Below are 23054 nucleotides of genomic sequence, written 5' to 3'. Positions count from 1 at the left end.
TGGCATGTTTGTTGCTTGTCTAGTGGTTTGTACACATGTAAGAGGGTGCTAACATAGGAGGCTCTTTGTGGATGTTTTGTTATTGTCTTAACAATGTCTGTCAAACCCTTTCACAGCCCAGATGCTACTGGAGATGGTAACACCCCCCCCCCCCCCCCCCCCCCCCCCATCTCAAAAAAGAGACCCAGACAGAGTTCACTGTCCCCCTGACAGCTCGTAGCACTTACCATGCTGTCCTCTCACTATTGCCGCATGTCAGGCTTACACAACAGCTAATAGCACCTCAGAGAAGTAGGTGATATTTTGTTGATCTGTCTTCAGGGGTTGAGTTGGATGTCAAATTTGTGATGGTAGCGCGAACAGCTGCCCAGTCTAATTACTGTATGTAAATGATAACATTGCAGCCAAACTCAGCCTTTCTGGTGGAAGATAATTAATTCCCAGCCTGTCCTAACAAGAAAAACGACAGTATAGGTCTAAAATTCAAATCGACCTGTTTATGCCATCTAGGATGTGATGCAGTTCGGATGATGTTTGTATAAAGTGACTTGATGAGATGATTTTGCCATATTAGGAGGAGGTGGGTTGGGTGGATGATTAGATATATTTACTGTTGCCATAATGACAAAGATTGTGTAACTTTATAGAAATATAAACCACATTTAAAGTGATTATTTTAGCCCAAACCATGAGTTTTCCCTTATCCTATCCAAGTGGTTGTTGTGCCTAAATCTAACCAGACCTTAACCTCAGTGTTGTCATGCCATAATTTATATAATTTTTTTTTTGTCGTTTTGTAACACTCATTACAGTTTTGTAAAGTGGCATATTACAGTCCGATGTGTCGTCCTGGAGTGCATTACGAGGGTCACTAGATGGTGTCAACATAACTATAGGTTGTTTTTTTGCTAGCTGTATTATAGATCCATACTACTGTTTAATTATGAGAATGTGTGTTGGTAATTTCATATCTCCAGATAAAAAATGACCTGAGGTGGTTGTACACCAGCACTGAATAGAAAGGTGGCTCCACCCTCTGCAGGGGGTGCATTCCTTTGCTTAAAGCTGGAATCTTATCACTGTCAAAAAAAGCAAGTTTAGAGTTGAAGCATGCACACACACACACAAACACTCACAGAATTTATTTGAATTTTTAATGGGGAAATGCATGTATCCTTAAATGTATGGAGGATGAATTGAGTGTGTTTTTTTACATAGTGCAGTGTGACTGTGATGAAGGCATGTGTCCCCTTTCCAAACAAAGCTGCTCTAAATCCATTTTATTATGTTTTTATTCCTTCATCGCAAAATATTCTGACTTGCAGAAGACTTACATATGACAGCTGGCTTGCACAAACATGGGGGTCTGGCTGTTTGTGTTGTGTGTGTTTGTTAAGCCAGACTTCACTTTCTCCTCTGATTTCAAGAGGTTTAAAAGATAAATGACATACAATGCTGTAACCCTTCCAATGCTTTCTTGTTTAAAAAGACAGATGTAGGAAAGTGCAATTTAATTCTGATGCGAATACTGGAGGCTCATTTTTCATGCCAGGTGTAATAGTGTTATGAAATGTTGATAAATCACATATTAGATGCAATGTGGATTTGGGATGCATCTTGATAGAAGGCGTGAAAAAGGTCATATTGAAAGAGAAAGAAACTTGACTGTATGTATAATGGGTTACTGAGAAAAAAGGAAGGGAGGTTTTTGTGAAAATTGTCACAGAGGGAGGAAGAGTCCCAGAGTGAGGGCATGGAGTGGTGATGCACTACTCTAGCTTCTGTTCCAGGAAGTTACTAACATTTCCTGTTCCACATTATCAGCTAGAATTGGTTCTTGTACAGAGAACAACTTTCCTGTCTGGAAGTTAAATTCCGTGTTACATTTTAATGATGCTCTAAACCAGTTTATTGTTACTGCTGAAAGACACTTTGACAAGATACATGACTAGTTGATAAATTCATCCCCTTGAGATGATCAAAACTCTTGACCTTGTACTGTCTCTCCAATCACAAGGCCACCCTGCTTCTTGACACTCTCAGAATCACTCATTCTGAGAAGCTTGTGTATCCAGCTGTGTAACCTTACAGATGCTAACTGTCACGGTAACACTGTCATATCCTATGTGATCCTATGTGATCCTCTGCATCTTCTGAGTAGGATTCATTTTGAACAGTAAGCCATTTGGGCTCATGCTTTACCTTGTCAGAGTATCTTAGACAGTGCTCTGCAGTGCATTGATGTCTGCTGTATGTGGTTTAAAAAACTTACACACAAAAATTATAATGATAAAAAAAGTAGCAGTTATAATGCTCTATAAGGGAAGGCAGTTCTAGATTAGGTATGAATGATGACTGTCACTAAGCTTGAATAATTAAAGGTTACTTTGGGTTCATTACAAGTTTGTTCTTAAACAAACACCAAGATTAACAGAATGTATTTGCTTAAGAGAAAACATAAATGAACAATAAGATTATGACCCAAACTGACCTTTGTAAACTTCTGGCACTGTTGGCATGCAAGCTTTCTAATTTAATTTTGACCCATTGCACTCACCGTAGTTGAGTGTACACACACAGTTTTTTTTCCTTTGCAATGATAAATTGTAACTGATATCACTGGTATGCTTTTGGTTTTTGGCTTGTTTATAACCTGTCTCATCATCTGAGTGCTTCTGTTTCTTGCTTTGTGGTAGCAACATCACTGTGTTCCCAGATCTCAGAAATCTTCAAAACTAAGACCCGTCATGTACAAAAAAATGTAATTTAAATTTACAGTGATGTGTTCCAAAAGTGCATTCATCCGGTATGTTCAACTTGCTTAAAAGGTAACTCGGCTAATTAGAACGGTGGACTGCCTCTATCCATTTTGTAATCCTGTATTCCCTGCCATACATCATAGCTCTACAGCTCAGTTGAGTCCTGGTATAAAGGTCAGTAGCTCCAGGCTGTCCGTCTGTCTGACTGCATCTCTCTCCTTTTCTCTCCTTCTTGAATGCCTAAATAAGAAAGGTTAGTAGACTCAGCTGCTCTTGCTTGAAAGGTCATGTCGGAGAGCAGACAGGAAGCATTCGGGATACTCTTATCAGTATTATTTGTCCGGCAGTTTGCTTCGTCAACAGGTACTGTGTGTCTGAATGTATCCTGTGAATATCTCTACTGGGTGCTCAGGCGTATACTTTTGGGAGCAATAGTTGTTTTTTTGAGGAAAATATTGGTCCGAAGTCCAAATGATGATGCTGGGAAGCTCTGTGGCCAGCCTTGATTATTAGCCAGTGCAAATGCCTACTTTTAGGTGGAGGGAAGGAATGTGGGGTATTGACTGGGTCCCATTAAAATGTAAGATTCAGCTCATCTAAGGAGACCACTGTGTGGAGGTTGAAGCATGGGAATGTGCTCTGTTTTAGTGTCTCTACAGGAAATAATATGTTACTGTTTGTTTTGAGACAGCTGTAATAATTCCAAAAGAATCAGATCTTGCTCTATATGGCATGTATGTTTATATATTATCCCATTCAAGCTAAATAATGCAAAACTAATTTCATTACGTCATTATTTCCTAATGTCATGTAGATGAGAAAGTCGTTGTTGACCTGGTTTAGCCCTGGCATGTCAGTCAAAGTGGAGGGCAATTAAACTGACCCCGCTCTCTGTGAGAGATAGAGCACACTTTAGCACAAGAAAGGAGGTGGGATCAAGATATACTTGAAAGTCTAGGGTTTCACCAGGAGACACAGAGTATATGAAAATGAGAGACAAAGAAAAATACAAAGAAAGGAAATGCCACCCTTCAGGGATCGACTAGAGAAGGAGCCTCGACACAGAGAGAGGAATATATAGAGAGAGAGGGAACTGAGTGGAATTGATGTGAACTGGAAAAAATAGAGAAAGAAACTGAAAGTAGGAAAAAGCATAGAGTTGAAGTGAAGGAAGGACCTAAATTTAGACATGGAAATCAGGGGAGAGCAGCTGCCTCCTTCCCTCAGGAGATACATTTAAATCAGGTCTGGGTGGCCAGAGGGGAGAATAGAGGAACCTACTCCACTGGCCAATTAGGCGCACAGAGCACTGCACTGTGCTAATATAACCATCATTGTGGCCCCTTTGGCTCTTTCAGTCCCACTGGACGCGTAGCACGAGACACTGACGCAGGGCTTAGTAAGAGGGATCCCCCGACTATTGTAACTTTATGTAGAGACTAGTACCATGAGAGAGGAGGAGAGCAACAATAAGAGAAGCACACAGGAACATATCTACAATATAGTATTTCTATATACACATATTTTTATATCTTGTAGCACGGTTGCAATGGTACTGTATTATATTTTTGTTTCATAGTCTGCAATTTCGGAAGTGCCTATTTTCTCCAGAGGAGTATGAAGTTTTGTAGTAACTATTAAATCACTCAAACATTACCTTTTCTTGTTTGTCAAAATCAAATCATTTAGAGAACAACCTAGCAAACTGCATTTTCAGTGATGACAATTTCAAGCAAGCATATTCCCCCAAGTGTCTCCATTGTCAATGAGCTTTTGCAGTGTCACATCCACAGCAATAATGAACAGAAATTATACACTACGTCATATTGTGTAGATCCTTATTACAAAATCACCAGTGTTTCTCTTCAGCTTGCTGGTTAACTATTGACTTCCTTTTGTTGCCAGTACAAAGGGAATAAAATGCATCACACTGGGCTGTATGTCACCCAACTGCATGAGTAATAAAAATGAGAAAAAGTAAGTGATTTAAAGAGAGGAAGTAATAAAGAGAGCAAGGGCAGGAGCAGGAGAATGGTAAATTGTTGGCAGATCATGCCTCATGCAAAACTTTCATGAATAAAACATATTTCTAGCCTCCCATAGCTCAGATCCATTTTTCCTCCGTTTCCCTCTTCTCCCCTCTCTATCTCCCGCACGCATGATTAACCTCGGGAGGCCTTAATCAACACTGGAAATGACCCGTGCTCCTTGACTTACCTCTCCCTACCTCTCCTTTCCTCCTTCACCTCATCCTCTCTCCGCTCGACACATCGTTCACAACAAGTCTGTCAGTGATGATGCTTCATCCACTAACCCTGTAGACAAGCACTATTTAGGGGTTGTTTATCTTACCTGTGCAAATCATTAACTGATGTAAGGAAAACACAAACCTGCCTGCTGATATTCACACAGGGAAAGTGATCTAATACATTCTTAGTGTTTTGGATGGAAGGGTATCAAATTAAATCACATGGAAATTGACGTTGTGTCATTTAAAAATGTCACAATAGTTCTCATTTCTGTCCTAATGTATGTGTATATAATAAATAATTAAATAAATATATATATATATATCTATATATATATAGATATATATATATAATTTTTTATTATCTTTTCCTGAGGGGATGGTGGTTTATGACAAGAGAGTTAGCTGGGGATGAATAATCTTTTTTACCTAAGGCTTTATTCACACATTCACACAGTTTTTAAACCTGTCCTCTGGGGATAGGGACAAGGATAGATTTATGCTTAATATTATTTACTTACTTACTTACTTGCTCCCTCAGTCTTCCTAACAAATACACATGCACGCAAGAAAGCATGCACACACACTCTCAACTGCGTATCTGCTCACGCAAAAATGCATACAGAGACATACAAAATAGTGTGAGCTGTCCATGGTTCTGAAAACTAACAGAAAACCAGTTGCAGAACTGACCTGTCGATGGTGCTGAAAATGAACTTAACTCAGCTCAGAGGTCACACCAAATTACATAACTCTGTTTGCCTTTCTGTATTTTCTTACTGGTTGCAGGAATTACACACATCAACATCCACACATGCAAACAGGTCGATGAAGAACAGTTTTTAAATGGTGTTCCCTGCGTAGCAAAGGTTTCAGGGTTGGTACCACAGGCTAAATGCCCCCTGTGTGTTCTATGTTAGGGTCTAATTTAGCACACAGTAGTGACTGGCCATCCTGCCTGAACATTTGCTATGTAATTAGGATGTTAAGCATTTTTAAAGAGGCAAACCAGATTGCCTCTGTTTGTCCTACAGTGCTATGTGTATTCTTAGTCTCTTTCTATCTTGTATTCATGTGTGTCTTTCTGAACCATAGTTTTATTTTTATGTGATCACTGTAAGGATGAATTTAAGTGTTTTAAATGAATTCAAGCAAATAAAAATTAACCACCTGTCTCACTACGTCTATCTCTATGTCTTTAATTTTTTCCTCTGGCCCCCTCCTGACGCTTCATCTCCTTTAAATTGTTTCTCTTTCATGTCATGTTGCAGGCATAAGTGGTCAGCACCCTCTGGTTCAGAATGTCACGGTGACAGAGGGCGGGACAGCAAACCTGACCTGCCGTGTGGAGTCTAATGACAACACCTCCCTCCAGTGGTCAAACCCGGCACAGCAGACCCTCTTTTTCGGGGACAAGAAAGGTTAGTTGGTGGAATGACTGACATCAGCAGGTGCACAACAGATGCAGTGTTACAAGTAGTACCTGTGTTAAGTTTGTGGCAGTTGAGAAATGCACAAAAACACACCAAAACTTTTTAGGGTGGAGAGCAACTTGGAAAAAAACATTCCAAATTCCTGTGTGTTTGTCACTTGAATAAGGTGCTGTCATTATTTTATCATAGCATCTGTCCCACATTTCATGTTGCTGTGTTTACCTGCCGTGTTCTGTTCTCACAGCAGAGTACACACACACACACACACACACACACACACACACACACACACACACACACTGCTGCAAAAGAGAACACTTGAGAGTAGATATGGCCAGCTCTCTTTCTGACTTGTTTTGCTTGGAAAAACACATTAACCTGTGCTGAGCAACTCCTGCCATGAACAATCTGTGGTCTTTAATGTCTGTGTTTGTTTGCATGTGTGCTGTCCATTTCACATCCACATTAGAATGTTTCACTTTGTATACCTGGATAGCTGGAAAGTAGAAATAGATAAACACAGGTGTAATTTGGTTGGATATTGAGGTCAGGAGGGATACAAGGAACAGGCTACCATAGATAGTTACAGTAGTTTTGGTGATTGCTGTCACTGATTTGTATTTCCTGCCATCTCAAATGTTGGAGAAGGTTGACTACATGCTGTGAAAAAGAAATGGTTGATCCAGTGTGTTTTTTCTATGCCTTTTTATCTGAATCTAAAAGGTGCAGACTCAAACATTTTAAACTGGTGTTCAAATTATATTAGAACATCAGAAACAACCCACACTCTCAAGGTCAAACACTCACCCTGCTGTGCAGTTGAGGTGTCCTTCTCTGCCACCCTGTAGCTCATACTGCCTCTAGCACATATGAATGCATTTTCAGCCAAAAGAACAAACCCGATCACCTAACCCTTCATGACCAAAGACACCCTTCCACATTTTGTGTTACAGCATGACCAGCCAATGGTAATGTACTGAGCCTTGTGATGGGCAACTGCCAAAAATGAGGATAACATAATACTGACATTGAAATCTTTTCAGTGCAACCACAATGACATTTTGTAATGTGAAACATACAATGAAGCTTAGACTTCCTTTTATAAAGAGTAGCCACAATACTGGACTGTGGCAGGCTAAGAATAGTGTCTCACTTGTCCTGATGATGTATAATGAATATCTCATTCAGTGCTCCTTATGGACTTTACGTATGTTCTAGAAAGGGAAACAAGTCCAGTTATTTGAATGTGTTTACTCAAACTAATAGTTGAAATGTTAAGATTTTGGTAAGTTTTGCAATATTTAATAGTTGAATGTAAATTAAGCTAAAATTAATGTAATTAATATTAATGTCTTCAATATTGTTTTTATCAAACTGAAGATATAGAATATTTAATGACAGTATTTAATGTATATGATAGGAAAACAAGAAAGGTCTTTCATATCTGACTTTTACAACCTTATTGACCTTACACCCCACATTCTGAGAGAAGCTAGCCTTCAGAATACTTTGATCGGCAAAAAAGATTCATATTAACTGGACACATTCACAGTTCAAGAAAGAAATTCCTCCCTTTAAATGTGTTATCTTTCCACACATTCACATTCACTACGACGGCATGTTAGGGCCATTATGTAAAAAAAAATCCTGACCTGGAGGAGAGGAGTAATATTTCGAGATTTGAAGTTTTTTTTTTTACATATACGCCATTGTATGTTCACACAAACGCATTCTGAGGGGAAAGAAAACACAAGAAGTTGGTGCAGCATAATGCCACCAATGTTTTAATGGCTAATAAGTACAAAAGGTTTACTCCTGACCTTTCGCACCCTCTGCATTATAGTCCCCATAAAGAGGATTCATGGTTGTTATTTTGTTGGTTCATGCCTGCTGAAATGATTGGGCCTTGTGCGTCTCTCAGCTGTATTAGTGGAGTGTAATAGAGTATGAATCACACTCTCTTGTAAGTGTCTGGATTAAGCACATATGGGATTTACACAGTCTACTTCCATTATCCCTCTGCCCGCTGGCTGCTGTGTCCATTTGTGAGTCCACACACTATATATATGTGTGTGTGTGTGTGTGTGTGTGTGTGTGTGTGTGTGTGTGTGTGTGTGTGTGTGTGTGTGTGTGTGTGTGTTTGTGTGTGTGTGTTTGTGTGTGTGTGTGTGTGTGTGTGTGTTCACGAAAATAAATACCAACAGAGACACACATGCACACGTGTGCATGTGTGTCTCTGTTGGTATTTATTTTCGCATGCATCAATTCATGTGCAAAGCATTTCAATTTTCAACTGTTCACATTTTCACTTACCTACCATTTTTTCAGAAACAGCAAATTCAACAGTTGATGCTCTCTGCAAGTTATCCCATATAACACCAGGGGTCGGGCCTGGGGGTCTATTTCATGGCATTTCTAGTGCAGAGCCCTGAGATTGAAAATGAAAAAGCAGCCAAGGACTCTCTTATTATAAGAAAGGCAAAGGGATACTACTGAGACCCCTGAATTACATTACTGTTTTTGGTTGGTTGTGTGTGTCTACTGTATGTGCGTTTGTGTGTGTGCATTGGAAGTTGTCTTGCTGAATGTGGTGAATTCAGATGCACATGCTGATGGGGGCACTCAGATGGTGAGTGTTTCCAAGGTGCCACTGGCGGTGTGAGAAAAGAAAGATGTCTCGGTAATAACAATAGTTTATTTCAGGATTTTCAGTCAGGATTTAGTGCACCTCACAGCAGAGAGAGAAGATAGTGAAAGTTACAAATGACCTCCTAATTGCATTGAACAAAGGACTTGTCTCTGTACTTGTCTTGTTAGATCTCAATGCTGCATTTGACATCATTGACCATCACATTCTATTACAGAGACTGGAACATTTAATTGGCATTAAAAGGAACTGCGTGAAGTCCTATTTATTAGATCGATTTCAGTTTGTACACTATAACGATGAATCTTCCTTGCACACAAAAGTTAGACACGGATCGCCACAAGATTCTGTGCATGGACCAATAATATTCACCTTATATATGCTTCCTTTAGGTAATATCATTAGGAAACACTTCATAAATTGTAATTGTTATGCAGATGACACCTAATTATATTTATCAATTAAGCCAAATGAAACTCATCAGTTAACTAAAGTCCAAGCATGCCTTAAGGACATAAAGACCTTGTAGACCTGTAGTTTTCTGCACCTAAATTAAGACCAAACAAACGTTATCATAATCAGCTGAAACACATTGAAAACACATTATCAAATGATATAGCTACACTGGATGGCATTACCTTGGCCTCCAGTACCAATATAATGAATATGGAAGTTCTTTTTGACCAGGATATGTCCTTCAACTCCCACATCAAATACTTGTCAAGGACTGTCTTTTTTGACCCACATTATATTGCAGAAATCAGGCACTTCCAATCTCAACAAAATGCAGAAAAGCTAGTCAACTAGGCAATGTTTCTGTTGCCGTTGCCAAGTGCTTGCTCATGGGGGACTGTTGGGTCTCTGTAAATCAAAGAGTTCGGTCTAGACCTGCTCTATGTAAAAAGTGCCCTAAGATAACTTCTGTTGTGATTTGGCGCTATATAAATATAATTGACTTGACTTAACTTGACTCAGCTGAAAATGCCTGTGAGCACAGTAGGTTTCAGATTAATTTTCCTTGCTGCCTGTTGAGAAAAAGAAGATGGGGATTAGGGCAAGCTCACAGTTGCTCAAAAATATATCCAGCTCGGCAACTTTTTCAGTGCAAAAATTTGGACTGTAAAATTAGCAACAATCAACATACAACTCCTTTTGAAAATGTCGATAATTTCTCATGGAATAAGTAGCAAGGTCACAGATAAAACACATTAGATTAGATCAATAAACTAGACCTTGGCCAGTTTTTTCTTATTCAACAGATAATTGTCTTTGCGTATGTGTCATATCACAAAGTGTCACTTACATCCTCTATTAAAGTCAACCATGAAATATTAGCATAAACATACTGCTTTTTCAAAGACAAATGCAGAAACTGGCTCCTTTACAGTCCTTTGAGTGGTGCCAGTTTTGCTGCTTTTGTTGTTTAATGTCAGGGTTGAGGCCCACCCCCAAGACGTTTAGTCGGATGAAAGAGACTACTCCGGTTCTCTGATGGTTGTGAAGAGTTGTTAGAATTTCAAATAAGTCATTGTCACGAAAGTAGCCAATTTTGTCCTTTCTGTCACTTACAACTGAGGAACTTAAGCTATGCTTTGCCAGCAAGAGAGAAAGATGAGTATTGGGCAAGAGGGATTCTCTCTTTCTATAACATTCAAAAGAAGCTAATATCTCTTTACAAATTGCTCTTTTGGTTTCACGTAATTTAAGACTTGATAATAGCTTTATTTCTTGGATGGAGAAATTTAGCAATGAGGCATAATTACAATTTATTCGTTATTCTCATACTAGAAAGAACTCATGTGTGATTACTTTCTAGGCAGAATTTGCAGGCCTATTTAGTGGGCTTATTGTGTGTGAGCACTGGCTAAGGTGACATTTAAATCATTTATTCAATATGGTTATTGTAATTTTACCAACCCTTTCTTTATCCAATTTCTTTCCTGACACTCAAATTTGCAATTTCTTGTTCAACCGTTGATCCTTCCGTCTCGTGGTTTACCGGTCCTTAAAAGCACCATGAACACATACTGGAAGCTGTATAGAAAAAAAAGATGTATTTATTTCCAAGCCGCAGTATCAGTGTTTACTTAATTAGCAGCTTGACATTAGGGTGCAGGTCATACACAGTAAGAGAGAATTTGTGTGCTTTTCAGGATAAGAACATGGCACCCCATGCCTCCCTCTTCGAAGTCATATTTTAAGATAGTATAGCCTACTTGTGTTTTTTGTGGAATTGATTGCATTATCATTCAGTATTATTCACTTTCTGACAACAGGAAATTATTTCAACATGACAAACTGACCATCAAAAGGTCATAGTGACTGTGATATTCCACTCAGTCTCAATTTAGGAGCACAGCCGCACATGCATGCATTGGTGCATTATTGCAATATAATTTCACAACATGTAATGTAACTGTACCTGCAGCTTTTTTATATACGTGTAATAATTTTGATGTTGCTTGTAAAATTGCCAAAGTGCCTACCTGTGGTGGACATCTCTGCCAACACTGTGCCATCTGCACATTGATTGAATCTGTTTAAACATTAAGATTAGTGTTATGGGTGAACAGCTAAGGGCCAACTGCACAATTTTAGATGCCCAAGCTGCTGAATATGAAACTATTTGGGTCCTCAGATGTCAAATATTCAGCTGGCTGAATCAATTTTCTGGCTGTGTGTGTGTGTGTGTGTGTGTGTGTGTGTGTGTGTGTGTGTGTGTGTGTGTGTGTATGTGTGTGTGTGTGTGTGTGTGTGTCTGAGTGTGTCTGAGTGTGTCTGAGTGTGTGTGTGTGTGTGTGTCTGTGTGTGTGTGTGTGTGTGTGTGTGTGTGTGTGTGTGTGTGTGAGTGAGTCTGCTTGTAAGTGCACATATATATGTGAGTGCAGGTGGAATGTCAAGCATTCCACCTCCCCAGTATTCAACCATGAAAGCTTTGATGCATTCAGAGTATCTGTGCCTGAGCAATTTAGGGGATAGGCTTTTAAAAAATGTCCAAAGTAAATAACAAAATGAGAAATGCCTGACAGACTTTTTATTAAACAGATAGAAGAACTTTCTCTCAAAACTTAATCTTAGCAGGAAAGTTAAACTTTTTAGACAGCTGTCTTTTTTTCCTGGAAGAGTGCCTCTATGAAACATCCTTTCATATCATCCGGAAGATTGCTACGGTGTTCTCTCTGATAGGAAAAAACTGACTGTAAATCTCCAAAGATCCCTAACAAGTCCCCTCTCTCCAAGACAAGGGCCATAAAACATGAGAGCAAGAAAAAGAGGAAAAAGGAGACGCAATGTAGGCCTTGGTGGGATACACGAGAGGAATTAAGGAGGCATTTTACGACAGCTTTCAGACGCAGTTATCACCTCAGAAAGACACAGACAAACTTTTTCTTTGACCTTGAGCAAGCTGCGTCTTCTTTCTTTGCACATGTCAGCTTTTGATAAAAAAAGCCTTTTGTTCTTCCTGGTATTTACATTGAATGTAGAGGTGCAGACAGGTATAATAATTAAAAGCAGAGATCTGTATAGTCTGTATGTCATTGATTGTGTACTGTTGGTGGATCAGAGAAGCTTGTGTCAGGAAGATGTCAGCTTTGTTTCTTCTGCTGTATGGCTGTCAAGCAGGTTAAGGTGAGAAAGAGACTAGATTGTCAAATAAAGCAAAAGATCCAGTTATTACTGCCTTTATTAGCAGGGCCACTTATCATTTGAGAGGTGTAGAGAATAGTACCTGAGGCAAAAGGGAATAATTAGCTCACATTTAGTGGCAAGCTTATTCATTTCTCTCTTCCGGGAAAAAGTTCTAGAGCATGGAGTTGGGGAAAAGAAATGATAATTTTACACTTAAAAAAAAGTTCAGAGTTGTTTGTAAGGATTTTTTAGCATCAGCAAAATGAAGAGGTAGCTCTACAAAGATTGTCCACTTTTTTCCAAAGCTTTTCAAAGTCATTTTAAAGGGATGGCTGTAGTGGGCACACCCTAGAAAAATATGAACCTCCTTATAGACTAAGGGACATGTTCTTCCATTCCTGAGCTGCTGGGGGAAATGTATCCCTCTGCAAAGTACAACAGGTTTTATAGGCAAAAACTCCTCACTGACCTGCTTCTCACAAGGACTTAATGAAGTAGGTTTAGTGGAGGTGTCTCACTGAACTCTGCATGGCAGGTGGGAACTGATGAAAGGAAATCATTTCTGTGACAGGAAAAATCTCCACAAGCCAATTACCATATGGAGTATGGCACATTTTACATTTTAAAAAGCTGGTGTGCCTTGGAAAAGGTATAACAGGTAATGGGGGTTGAGAAATGGCTGAGATACAGAATATACATTAAGCTGTTCAATAAACATTGCATTCTGTTTGCTTCGCTTTCTCTGTCTTTCTCTCTGCCGCTCCCTTACTCACACACACACATACATACACACACACACACACACACACACACACACACACACACACACACACACACACACATACACACACACAAAGACATAGAAATAGACAAACTCAAGTCCCCAGATGAGTTGTTGACAAGGAAAAGAGAACAGTCACATTCAGACACAGGCAGCTGAATGTATATTCTGAAATTTGCACTTTTCTCATTATAAAACTGTGTCACTTGAATGAGCAAACACCTGCTGAGGCTCTACACTAATACATACTGTCCCTGGATAGATGAAGGGACAGAGTCAGAGGGGACGGTAGTGGATGAGAGAGGAAATGGCACACTGCTAGGAAAAAGGAAGGGAAGAGAAATAAAAGGACGAAGGGAAATGTGCAAATATTATAAGCTTAACTGAGTCAGTTTAGAGTCATGGCTATTTGCATATGCATGCACTCTGTATGGCTATATAACAAATGATTTTGTGCTGTACAAATGTAAGTGCCTTTCATATACACGCACACACATGCACACACACACACGCACACACACACACACCATATTTGCTCACCAGCTGCTTTTAATGGTGGAGGAGAGTAGCTTTGGATAGCTGCTTGATATGCACCGAATTTAGATATACAGTATATGTCTATATATAAGAATGGTTACTGCATAAACTGGAGGATGTACTGCATCTGGTGTGCTGCAGTCATCAGCATGCATTGTGATGTGTTGCAATTATAGTGAGCTCTGTTAACATACTGATGAATCAGAAAATCATTGGCTGTGTGTGATAATGGACTCAGGTTTCCATATGTGGAGGTGCGAAAAAAAGCTTTTTGGACCTGCTTCCCACACATGCAGTTTTGTTCCCTTGGTCTGAAACAAAGGAAAAATAATAAATGATCGCCAAGTGTTGTAAATGTGAAGGTTCATTGGGACCTTTGCCATTCTGCATTATAGGACAAAAGTCATCAAAATGAAACAGGCATTTACAGCATCCACTACTAAATGTGACTGACTAACTCTAAGAATAAGTTATAGTCAGGTTTGGGTATTCAACCATAACACTAAGCTCCATATAAGTGCAGCTTTATGAAAACCATACATTTCAGAAATATATATTATTTTTGCAGTCATCTGTATAACATTACTGATGCCATCTATTCCATCACTTCACTAAATGGTTTAAATATAGTTGTGTCACCTGGTAAGTAGAACATATTTAAGTGCATACCAACAACCATGAGGTGAAACAAGAACACAAACAGAAAATACAGGCCTTGGTGGGATAAAGAAGAGAATTCAAGGAGGCATTTACAGCTTTCAGATTCAGTTATCATCTCTGAAAGATACAGACAAACTTTTTTCTTTGACCTTGGGCAAGCTGCATCTTCTTTCTTTGTCACCTTTGTTTGCACAAGTCTGTCTGTGGGAGTAACCTTCAGCTTTAGTGAAACAAGCTTTTTTCATTTGCTTGTGTTTGCAAGTACAGTAATTAAAAGCAGGCATTTGTATAGTTGTCATTGATTTTGTGTGTTGCCTGTGGATCAGAGAAACTGGTGTCAGACAAATGTCAGCTCTGTTTTTCTGCTGTACAAATGCAAACATGAGATCATATGTGTGTTCATCTCTGTATATGTGGTTACCAGAGCTGGTGACTCGGACTTGCGACTCGTACTCGAGTCGCACTTAAGTCGTACTACACATTGACTTCAGACTCGACTCGGACTCGAGGCTGGAGACTGGCAAATTACCATTATTTTCATGTTATCATTTATATTCTCATTATTTATTATCTGTCATTCGTCTTCTCTGTTTGCATTTGGGAAGTGATCTCTGGCTGTGACTGAGGCTGACAGTAAACACCAACATCACGCATGCGCCGTGTGTGTACGCGCGCATTTCGAGCAGAGCCCGTCTACTACTGTATACTGTATTAGAAACTCTTTGATTTTAAGACAATGGCGAGTGAAAGAAGCCCAACAGGAGTCCCTTTTGATTTACTAGCACCATGGTTGGTGTGTTTTTTCATTTTGTTATCATTTACAACATTACTAAGACACAGTTATTTCTTGTTAAGGAAAATATTTGGTTGTTTGTTTTTTTTTCAGGAATGTGAAAGAGGTTTTAAAGAACCAGTTTTTCATTTTTAAGTTAGTAAGTCAAATGAGTACAACTCATAATTTACTTGCACCATTGTGGGTGTGTTTTTTCATTTATTGTTAAAATGCAAAATATTGTGTGCTGTGTGCCTGTTGTCAAAACAACATTGTTGGTGCGATATATTTCTTTTATTGTATTTTACAGCATTGTTAAAAAAAAACTCTTGTTAAAGAAAAATACAGTTATGAAATTGAAAATCCTTTGTATTTTTTCCACATCACATTGCTGTATATTCTAGTGAAACAATCATCAATACTGTCTTATATAGAGGATTTTACAGAGTTTATGGAATTTGAATTTGATTTAGTGTTTGCGAGAGACTTGAGACTTGACTTGGACTTGACCCTCAAAGACTTGAGACTTGACTCGGACTCTCGCTCAAAGACTTGAGACTTGACTTGGACTTGCAAAAAATGACTTGTGAACACCTCTGGTGGTTACAGATTTCAGTTTTAATGTGATGCAGGCTACCTCTTTCTAATGGAGTACATTTTTTCAGTTACATCATATTTTGAGTCCTGAATTTCCTAAAAATGTGATTCCTAACTCTATATTTTGGGTTAAAATATGAGTTTTCTTAAAGAAAAGCTCCATTAAATTCCAAATGAATACTTCTTTTTTCATCCATTACTTAAAGCTTCAGTCTCCATATATAATGATTATATAATGGATTGCAGTGGTGTGCACAAGGGCCCAATTGTTGAAAAACGCGCACTACAGTGCCCTCTTGGGAGCCAAAACGTGTGCTAAGGTGCCCTCCTAGTTGGCAAAACACACTAAACTGCCCTCTTGGGTGTCAAAAACGCGCTGTACTGTATGTGCCCTTTTTTTCTTTTCGCCCCTGCCCTTCAAATGGTCTGTGCACACCACTGATGGATTGTATGCTTGCCTGTAGTCAAAATTCACTGCATGTTCTGCAGACCTGCTGTGTACCAACTAAAAGACTCTACAGGTTATGTTAACAATTCATTATTACATTTATTTCATCAATTTTTGAAAAAATAAAATAAAATTAACTCTTCTTTCCCAGAAGCATGATGAAAATTATTAGGAAATTGTGTAAAATGTGTTACCTCTGAGGAACAGGCCTGGAAATAACACAGTGTAATTCCCTATGGTGACCAAACTTGAAGTGCCCCCCTCCTCCCAGATTTACACATAAAAAAGTTATTTTGGGTAAGAAGACCATAGATTTACATTAATGTTTTGCTCAAGTACAACACACATACTGAAAAATGTAAGATACAACTAAAAACCTGACAGCATAGACAGACGTGGGCCTACAAATGCCATATTAACCCTTATACTAGTGGTCAATCTGAATACAACGTATATCCAAATTCACACATCATGCTAAATATCATTATTTCCATCATAAATGGCCTTTATGAGGACTACATGCAAAACCATTACAGAGCTTCTCTAAAAAAGTCATCACACTCATACCAAATAAGACGAGCCCAATAACGACAGTTACAAGCTACCATTTCAACAGCTGAATGATCACAGACGGCCAAACTAAAAGGCATTTATTGTATACCTGGTCAGAAATGGCAGATATAACTGTTATGGTCAAATTTGACTTGATTTTCCTTCTGGCCTTTGTAAAACTAAAACTAAAATAATGAACTAATGTATTAACAGTAGCACTAAAGAATACAAAGGTTTACTTGTTCCACACAGTAGGGTGAGTTAGTGAAATGGTCCTTGAACATATTTTCTGTCATTAGTAAAGTGCTACTACAGTGTAATTACCAAAATAACAACAGCGTACCCACTAATGGGTCGACAATTATGGTTGAAGGTAACGCTGTGCAAACATTCACAGTTAGTTTCAGTTTCACCAGCTGACTGAACACCTTCCCTACAAATATAAATGTCACTTCTCATTTAAAGGAAGCAAGACATCTTTGACCTTCTCTCTGTGCAGCTTCTCCCTGTATCAGTTTTCCTTTTCAAAGATGTGCCTTTCTTCTCATCCTCTACAGATTCAAAAAAAGCCATGGCTGACACTTTCACAATGTTCTGATCCTCTCTGAATATAGTGTATGGGAACAGAAGATCTTGGTGTTATGGCTGTTTGCTCTCTGTTATCTGATCGGTTGTGGCTGCATTCAGGGGAAACCTCAACGCGGTCAGCTCCTTGAGCCAGCGGTCATCAGTATCAGTAATTAGATGAGAAATCTTTCCGCCCCCATTGGGTCTCTGAACGTCAAACTGCATCTGCCTTTACAAACTCATAAAATAGTTTTGGTAGTCTGTGTTGGTTCTGCTGAGAATAAGGGAAATAAATAAATAAAAGACAATGCTCTGTCACAAACACGCACACATACACTAAGCTCTGTTGTTAACAAGTAGCTAAATAAACAGAGGTGTATTGACCATTTGTTGCAGAAACAAATCAAGCGTTGATGCTTAAAAGTGAAGCTTTGCTTTCTGTTTGTCTTTCTGTATACACCAAGAGTTGCAGACCGAGGCTAAATGAGCAAAAATATGGTTGTTCATTCAGTAAGTAGTTATTGTAGAATATAAATCCACCACTCTTTGATGTTGACAACAATGTCGTCCTCCACATTCAGTACTGTCAGCACTAATGGTCTCTAATGGATGGAAGGCAGCTGTAGCACCATCGCAGACTAATAGCAAAGGATACATTCCTCTCCTCTGCTCTCTCTGCCGATGTCCAACCTTTTACACTGGACTTACTTGAAAGAATGAGAGAAGAACAGGAGGTTGCATTGTTAAGAAGAGGAACAGTGAGAGGAAAAAATATGCAGGAAAACTGTGGGTGGACTTTAATGTGAAAAAAGTCTACTAATAAATGTGAGCCTTACACATGGTATGAATGTCTGTGTATATCCATGTGTCTCCATTCAACATGGATTCTTATTGCTATCTCACTGCTAAAAGAAACTTAACATCCCCTTGAAAATGTTATTTTTACTTCCTGCCTTGCTGTCATCACCTTTGGGTGTGTTTTCAGATGCAATAGAACACACCTGGGACGACACCTAGAGGTGAAACAGATTTTAGAGAGGAACAACCTGATGTTAAGTTACCCTTTAAAATGTACAAAATTACAAACTGGAGGTTTTGGTGATTCACATGAATTAAGTTTATGCTCAATTCAAGTAAATTAGAGAAAATATGATCACATCATTTTAGCAACCATATTATATGTAATTGTCTGTCGAACTGGTTTGGCCCTGTGTGACCTATTTTATTCATTTGATTTAATCTAAGGGCAAATGTTTTTTTCTGTATTCCTGAGTACACCATAGTATCCTTACCAGTTACATCACGATTTCATGGTTATATATAATGCCTTTCATGTCTCTAAATCCTGCCTGAATCTACCCTTCCAGGGGGATCACGATGATACTGCTTTTTGGCATCAAAACTAACTAGAGCTCTGCCTGCAAGCACTGAAAAAATGCAGAAGCAACACTTAAAACATGATTGTGGTTACTGAATCCAGAATCTGATCTGACTGATTAGAATATTCAGGGAGTCTTGAAATATTTTAATATCTGTGTTAATTGCTATATCATGCTTTTATTTTTGGTTTGTTCATGTTTATTTTAGTTGTTATTCAGTCACATTGATTCAGCCAAGTTACTTTACTATTATTTTTACAATCTCTCTCATTATAAATGTTCAGCTCATCGAAGCTGAGGTTCTGAATCGACCAAGGAGTCCAAATATTCAATGTATCTTTCAATCCATGTCGCTCAATCTCATACCTCAAACACCTCAAACAGGCTGTTGAAGAGCGAGAGGAAAGACAGTAAATGTTTTTTCTAATGTTTGCCTGCCCATACTTCCTAGCCCAGAGCAAATAAGACAACAGTTGAAATGAGGCATTGTTTAACTTGTACACATTTGCAGGTTAGCTGAGCTGCCTGAGTCGACAGAATGAGGTCTGCAGGTGGGAGGAAGGAGAGAAACAGAGAAAGACAGAATGGAATACAGAAAGATATCGAAATTAAAAGAGAAACTGTTCTTTGTCCAGAATCAGTTCAAGTAATCTGTTCTTTGTCTACATGTATGCTTTGATGAGACAATAATGTACATACTGAATGAAACACCAACTATCTTTTCAGGACAGGTTTAGCCATTAGCAGAACTGGCAGTGCGTTAGACTAAAACTAATTTGGTGGTCTTGCATTGATGACCATGTGTACTCTCACACACACATGTATAGGAGCAGGAATGAACTGTCACCGCTGCCAAGCCTAAAGATATGTCATGTTCTCATATCAACATGTCACGCCTGCTGAGCTCAATGTATAGATAACTGGTGGTGCAAGGCATGGGAAGGGACAGAACAAATGCAATAACAAATGAAAGAGAACAGCTGTTGTTACAACTCTACTGCCATTAACTGTAGGTGTTTAGATTGGTACCAGTAAAGAAAAGATATCCATCCCTTGGCCAAGCCAAATGACATGCTCGCTGAGACATTTCTATATTTGTCAGTTCTATGATCATTGCAGAATGTGTACACAGAAGCTGTAAAAAGAATGTAGCATATGTACTTGACACCACCTTTCACAGTAACCTCAAGGGCTAGACATTTACCAATAGCTGATACATTAACTGTAAGTAGGTAAAGCTGATAGCAGTTGGCATTTATTTAATCAATCAAGCATTATGTCAGAACCTGGCAAGATAATGAATCACCACAAGATACTTTTTAAACAGTTATGCGTGTAACAAAAAAAAAAAAAGGCCTTTAATTTAATTGACTTACTTTAATTTATATCCTGGGTAAATTTTGTCATAAAACAAATTTTTTATATTTTTCATACTTTCCTTATAAATAGTGTTTGATGTACAGTAAATGAATCAAGGTTACATGATGTGTGTGGGTTACAGAAACATTTGGGGAAAGAAATGACTTTTAATGCTGGCTTTAAAGCTTTAGGATGTTGAAACACAGAAACTAACATTTCTCATCATTCAGTTAGCCACGCTTTAAAGTACTCTACAAACAGACTGTCTAATGGCCTTTACTTTTCAAATCTTTGTAGAGGGGTTGCAAAACCAGGGTACTCTGCTCTTTGTGATTTCTCACAAATAACCATAAGATATTCTTTCATGTGGCCAAACATGAAAGGAAAATATAAACACCTGTACACATGCAATCATACCTCTTTTCCGCTGAATTTAAACACGCACAGTCACATGCAAACACACACTTACAGTGTACTGCACTTGCTTCAACTCACTTTGATGGAGAGTGAAAGGTGAGGCAAAGTAGCCTTGGCTGCTCATATCAAATAAGGCTTGTAGAAAGGTGTTGTAGTTATAAAAGGAAGGCTTGAAGCCAAGGACACAGCAGCAGAGTGAATGAAATTTTTAGCAGCCTCAACAATCCATGGTCTTTTCCTGATGCGCTTTTAGGTGGTTTGGTTTTGTATTTCTCAATGCACTCCTCAGACACAGCAGGCATGAATCATGTTGTATTTAAGGTGTCACCACATTTTAAAATTGTAGCACGTTCTCCCACTGTATCACAGAAGTATGAAGTCTTGTTTGAAGACTGTGGAGTATCTTTCAACAAGCCATCTAATTTCAGCAAATCCATTTCAGCTCTCACATCTTGCCAAATTCTCATTAGGACTCTATCCCAGCCTCTTATTGCTGTATTGATTTCCATTGCCGTTATGTCTTTTGGAAGATTACATTTTCATATAAGTAAAATGTCTACAAGGGCTTCCAGCAGAGAGGACCTCATGTATGGTATACTAAAGAGGTGTACTTTCAGATTCAAAAGAAAATTCAGTTTTCACATCACGTTTCAAAATGATTTTTATGTTGTTTATGTGTTAAAATATATTTTTACATACATAACTTACACCACACTGTTTGATTTGTTCCTTTTAGTAAGCAGGAAACAGTGAAAATGTGTGTGTATAATATACAAAGTATTCTGTTGCAATACAAAAAGCATAGATGTTACAAGCACCAGAAGAAAAAACTAAACTAAACAGTTTTGTATGTATATAAACTGTGTCTAATGTAACTTTAATTTTCAATTGTGCATTAAAATAATGACACTGCAATCATACTGAGTTTGAATGTGTGTCTGATAAGGTAGCCCTCGTCAGTTTGGTTTGGTGACATTTGTACAACTGTTTAGTAACTGTCTCTCTCTCTCTCTCTTTGTCTCTCTGTCCAGCTCTAAGGGACAACAGGATTGAGCTGGTACGTGCATCGTGGTCAGAGCTGACCATCAGTATCAATGATGTCACACTGACTGATGAGGGCATGTACACCTGCTCTCTCTTCACCATGCCTGTCAGAACAGCTAAAGCCTACCTGACTGTTCTAGGTAAGTACACAATCTAATCATTCACTCCCTTGCTTAAAAGAAAGGTTTATACATAACAGAAATGAGTTGTTCTGTGATGAGGTGTCATAACACACTTTGTGATTGCCCACACTTATGTTCAACCTGTGTAGGGTTACATGGTAACATCCAAACCACAGCTTGTAGAGCAAGCAATAGTGGAAAGTTAGTGAGCAGAAGAAAAAGTTGTGCCCCTCACAAAGTTGTGCTTGCAGTGCCTTATGGTCCTTAAGTAGGCTACCTTTTGTGGAAAAAATGGTATTGCTCCATCTTCTACTAACTTCTCCACTATGAAGGTAGATTTGTGTCTTTATTATTCAATCAAAAAAAAGGTTGCTTCAATCAAAAAAATATTTTCAATAAAAAAAACCTTCACTTCAATCAAAAAAACTATTTCAATCAAAGAAAAAAAGTGTTTCAATGCAAAAAAAATTTGAGACCCAAAAAAAACTGCATTTGAACACTATTTTTCTTTGATTGAAATAGTTTTTTTGATTAAAGTGACATTTTTATCTTCATTATTCAATCCCAAAAAAGTTGCTTCAATCAATACAATGCTAACACTTTTTTTCTTTGACTGAAATTCTTTTTTTCGATTGAAGTGTTCTTTTTTGGATTAAAAATATTTTTTTCCGATTTGAAGTGATTTTTTTGATTGAAGTGAAAAGTTTCGAAGTCATTTTGAACAAGTCACACAAACATCCCGCAGTGGCAGATGCTTCCCTATTGGTCAGACATGTTTGAGTGACAAGTGTCTACACCAATGACGTCTTTCTAGAACAAGCAAGTCGCCAGCAAGCAGTGGTGGAGTTGTTGGTAAATTGGTATCATGTTATTAGCCTACTCTATTTGATATTTCGATTAAACATAAAGCTTGCTAACTCAGTTCAGTTCAAAACTTTTTTCACTTGTCAAAAAAACCCAACAACACTTTTTTCAATTTTAATTTTGCATTTGAACATTTTCTTTTGGATTGAAAATGTTTTCTATGATTGAAGCAACTTTTTGGGGATTTAATAATAACGACAGAAATGTCCTACCCAAAACGTGTTAAAGTCCATTTTTT

General features: G+C 38.3%; 1 protein-coding gene across 1 annotated transcript in view; it reads left to right on the top strand.

Annotated features, from left to right (window-relative positions):
• The window catches only part of cadm2a (cell adhesion molecule 2a), a 214090-nt gene that overhangs the window by 149614 nt on the left and 41422 nt on the right, over positions 1–23054 (top strand). The window contains exons 2-3 of the mRNA XM_053332287.1: positions 6279–6428; positions 21818–21970. Coding sequence (XP_053188262.1) covers positions 6279–6428; positions 21818–21970 — 303 coding nt within the window. The remainder of the gene's footprint in view (positions 1–6278; positions 6429–21817; positions 21971–23054) is intronic.

The sequence above is a fragment of the Scomber japonicus genome, chromosome 13, assembly GCF_027409825.1.
Source record: "Scomber japonicus isolate fScoJap1 chromosome 13, fScoJap1.pri, whole genome shotgun sequence".
NCBI classification, from domain to species: domain Eukaryota; kingdom Metazoa; phylum Chordata; class Actinopteri; order Scombriformes; family Scombridae; genus Scomber; species Scomber japonicus.
Note: the sequence above shows the minus strand (reverse complement) of the source record. Positions and strands in the feature narration are given on the sequence as shown.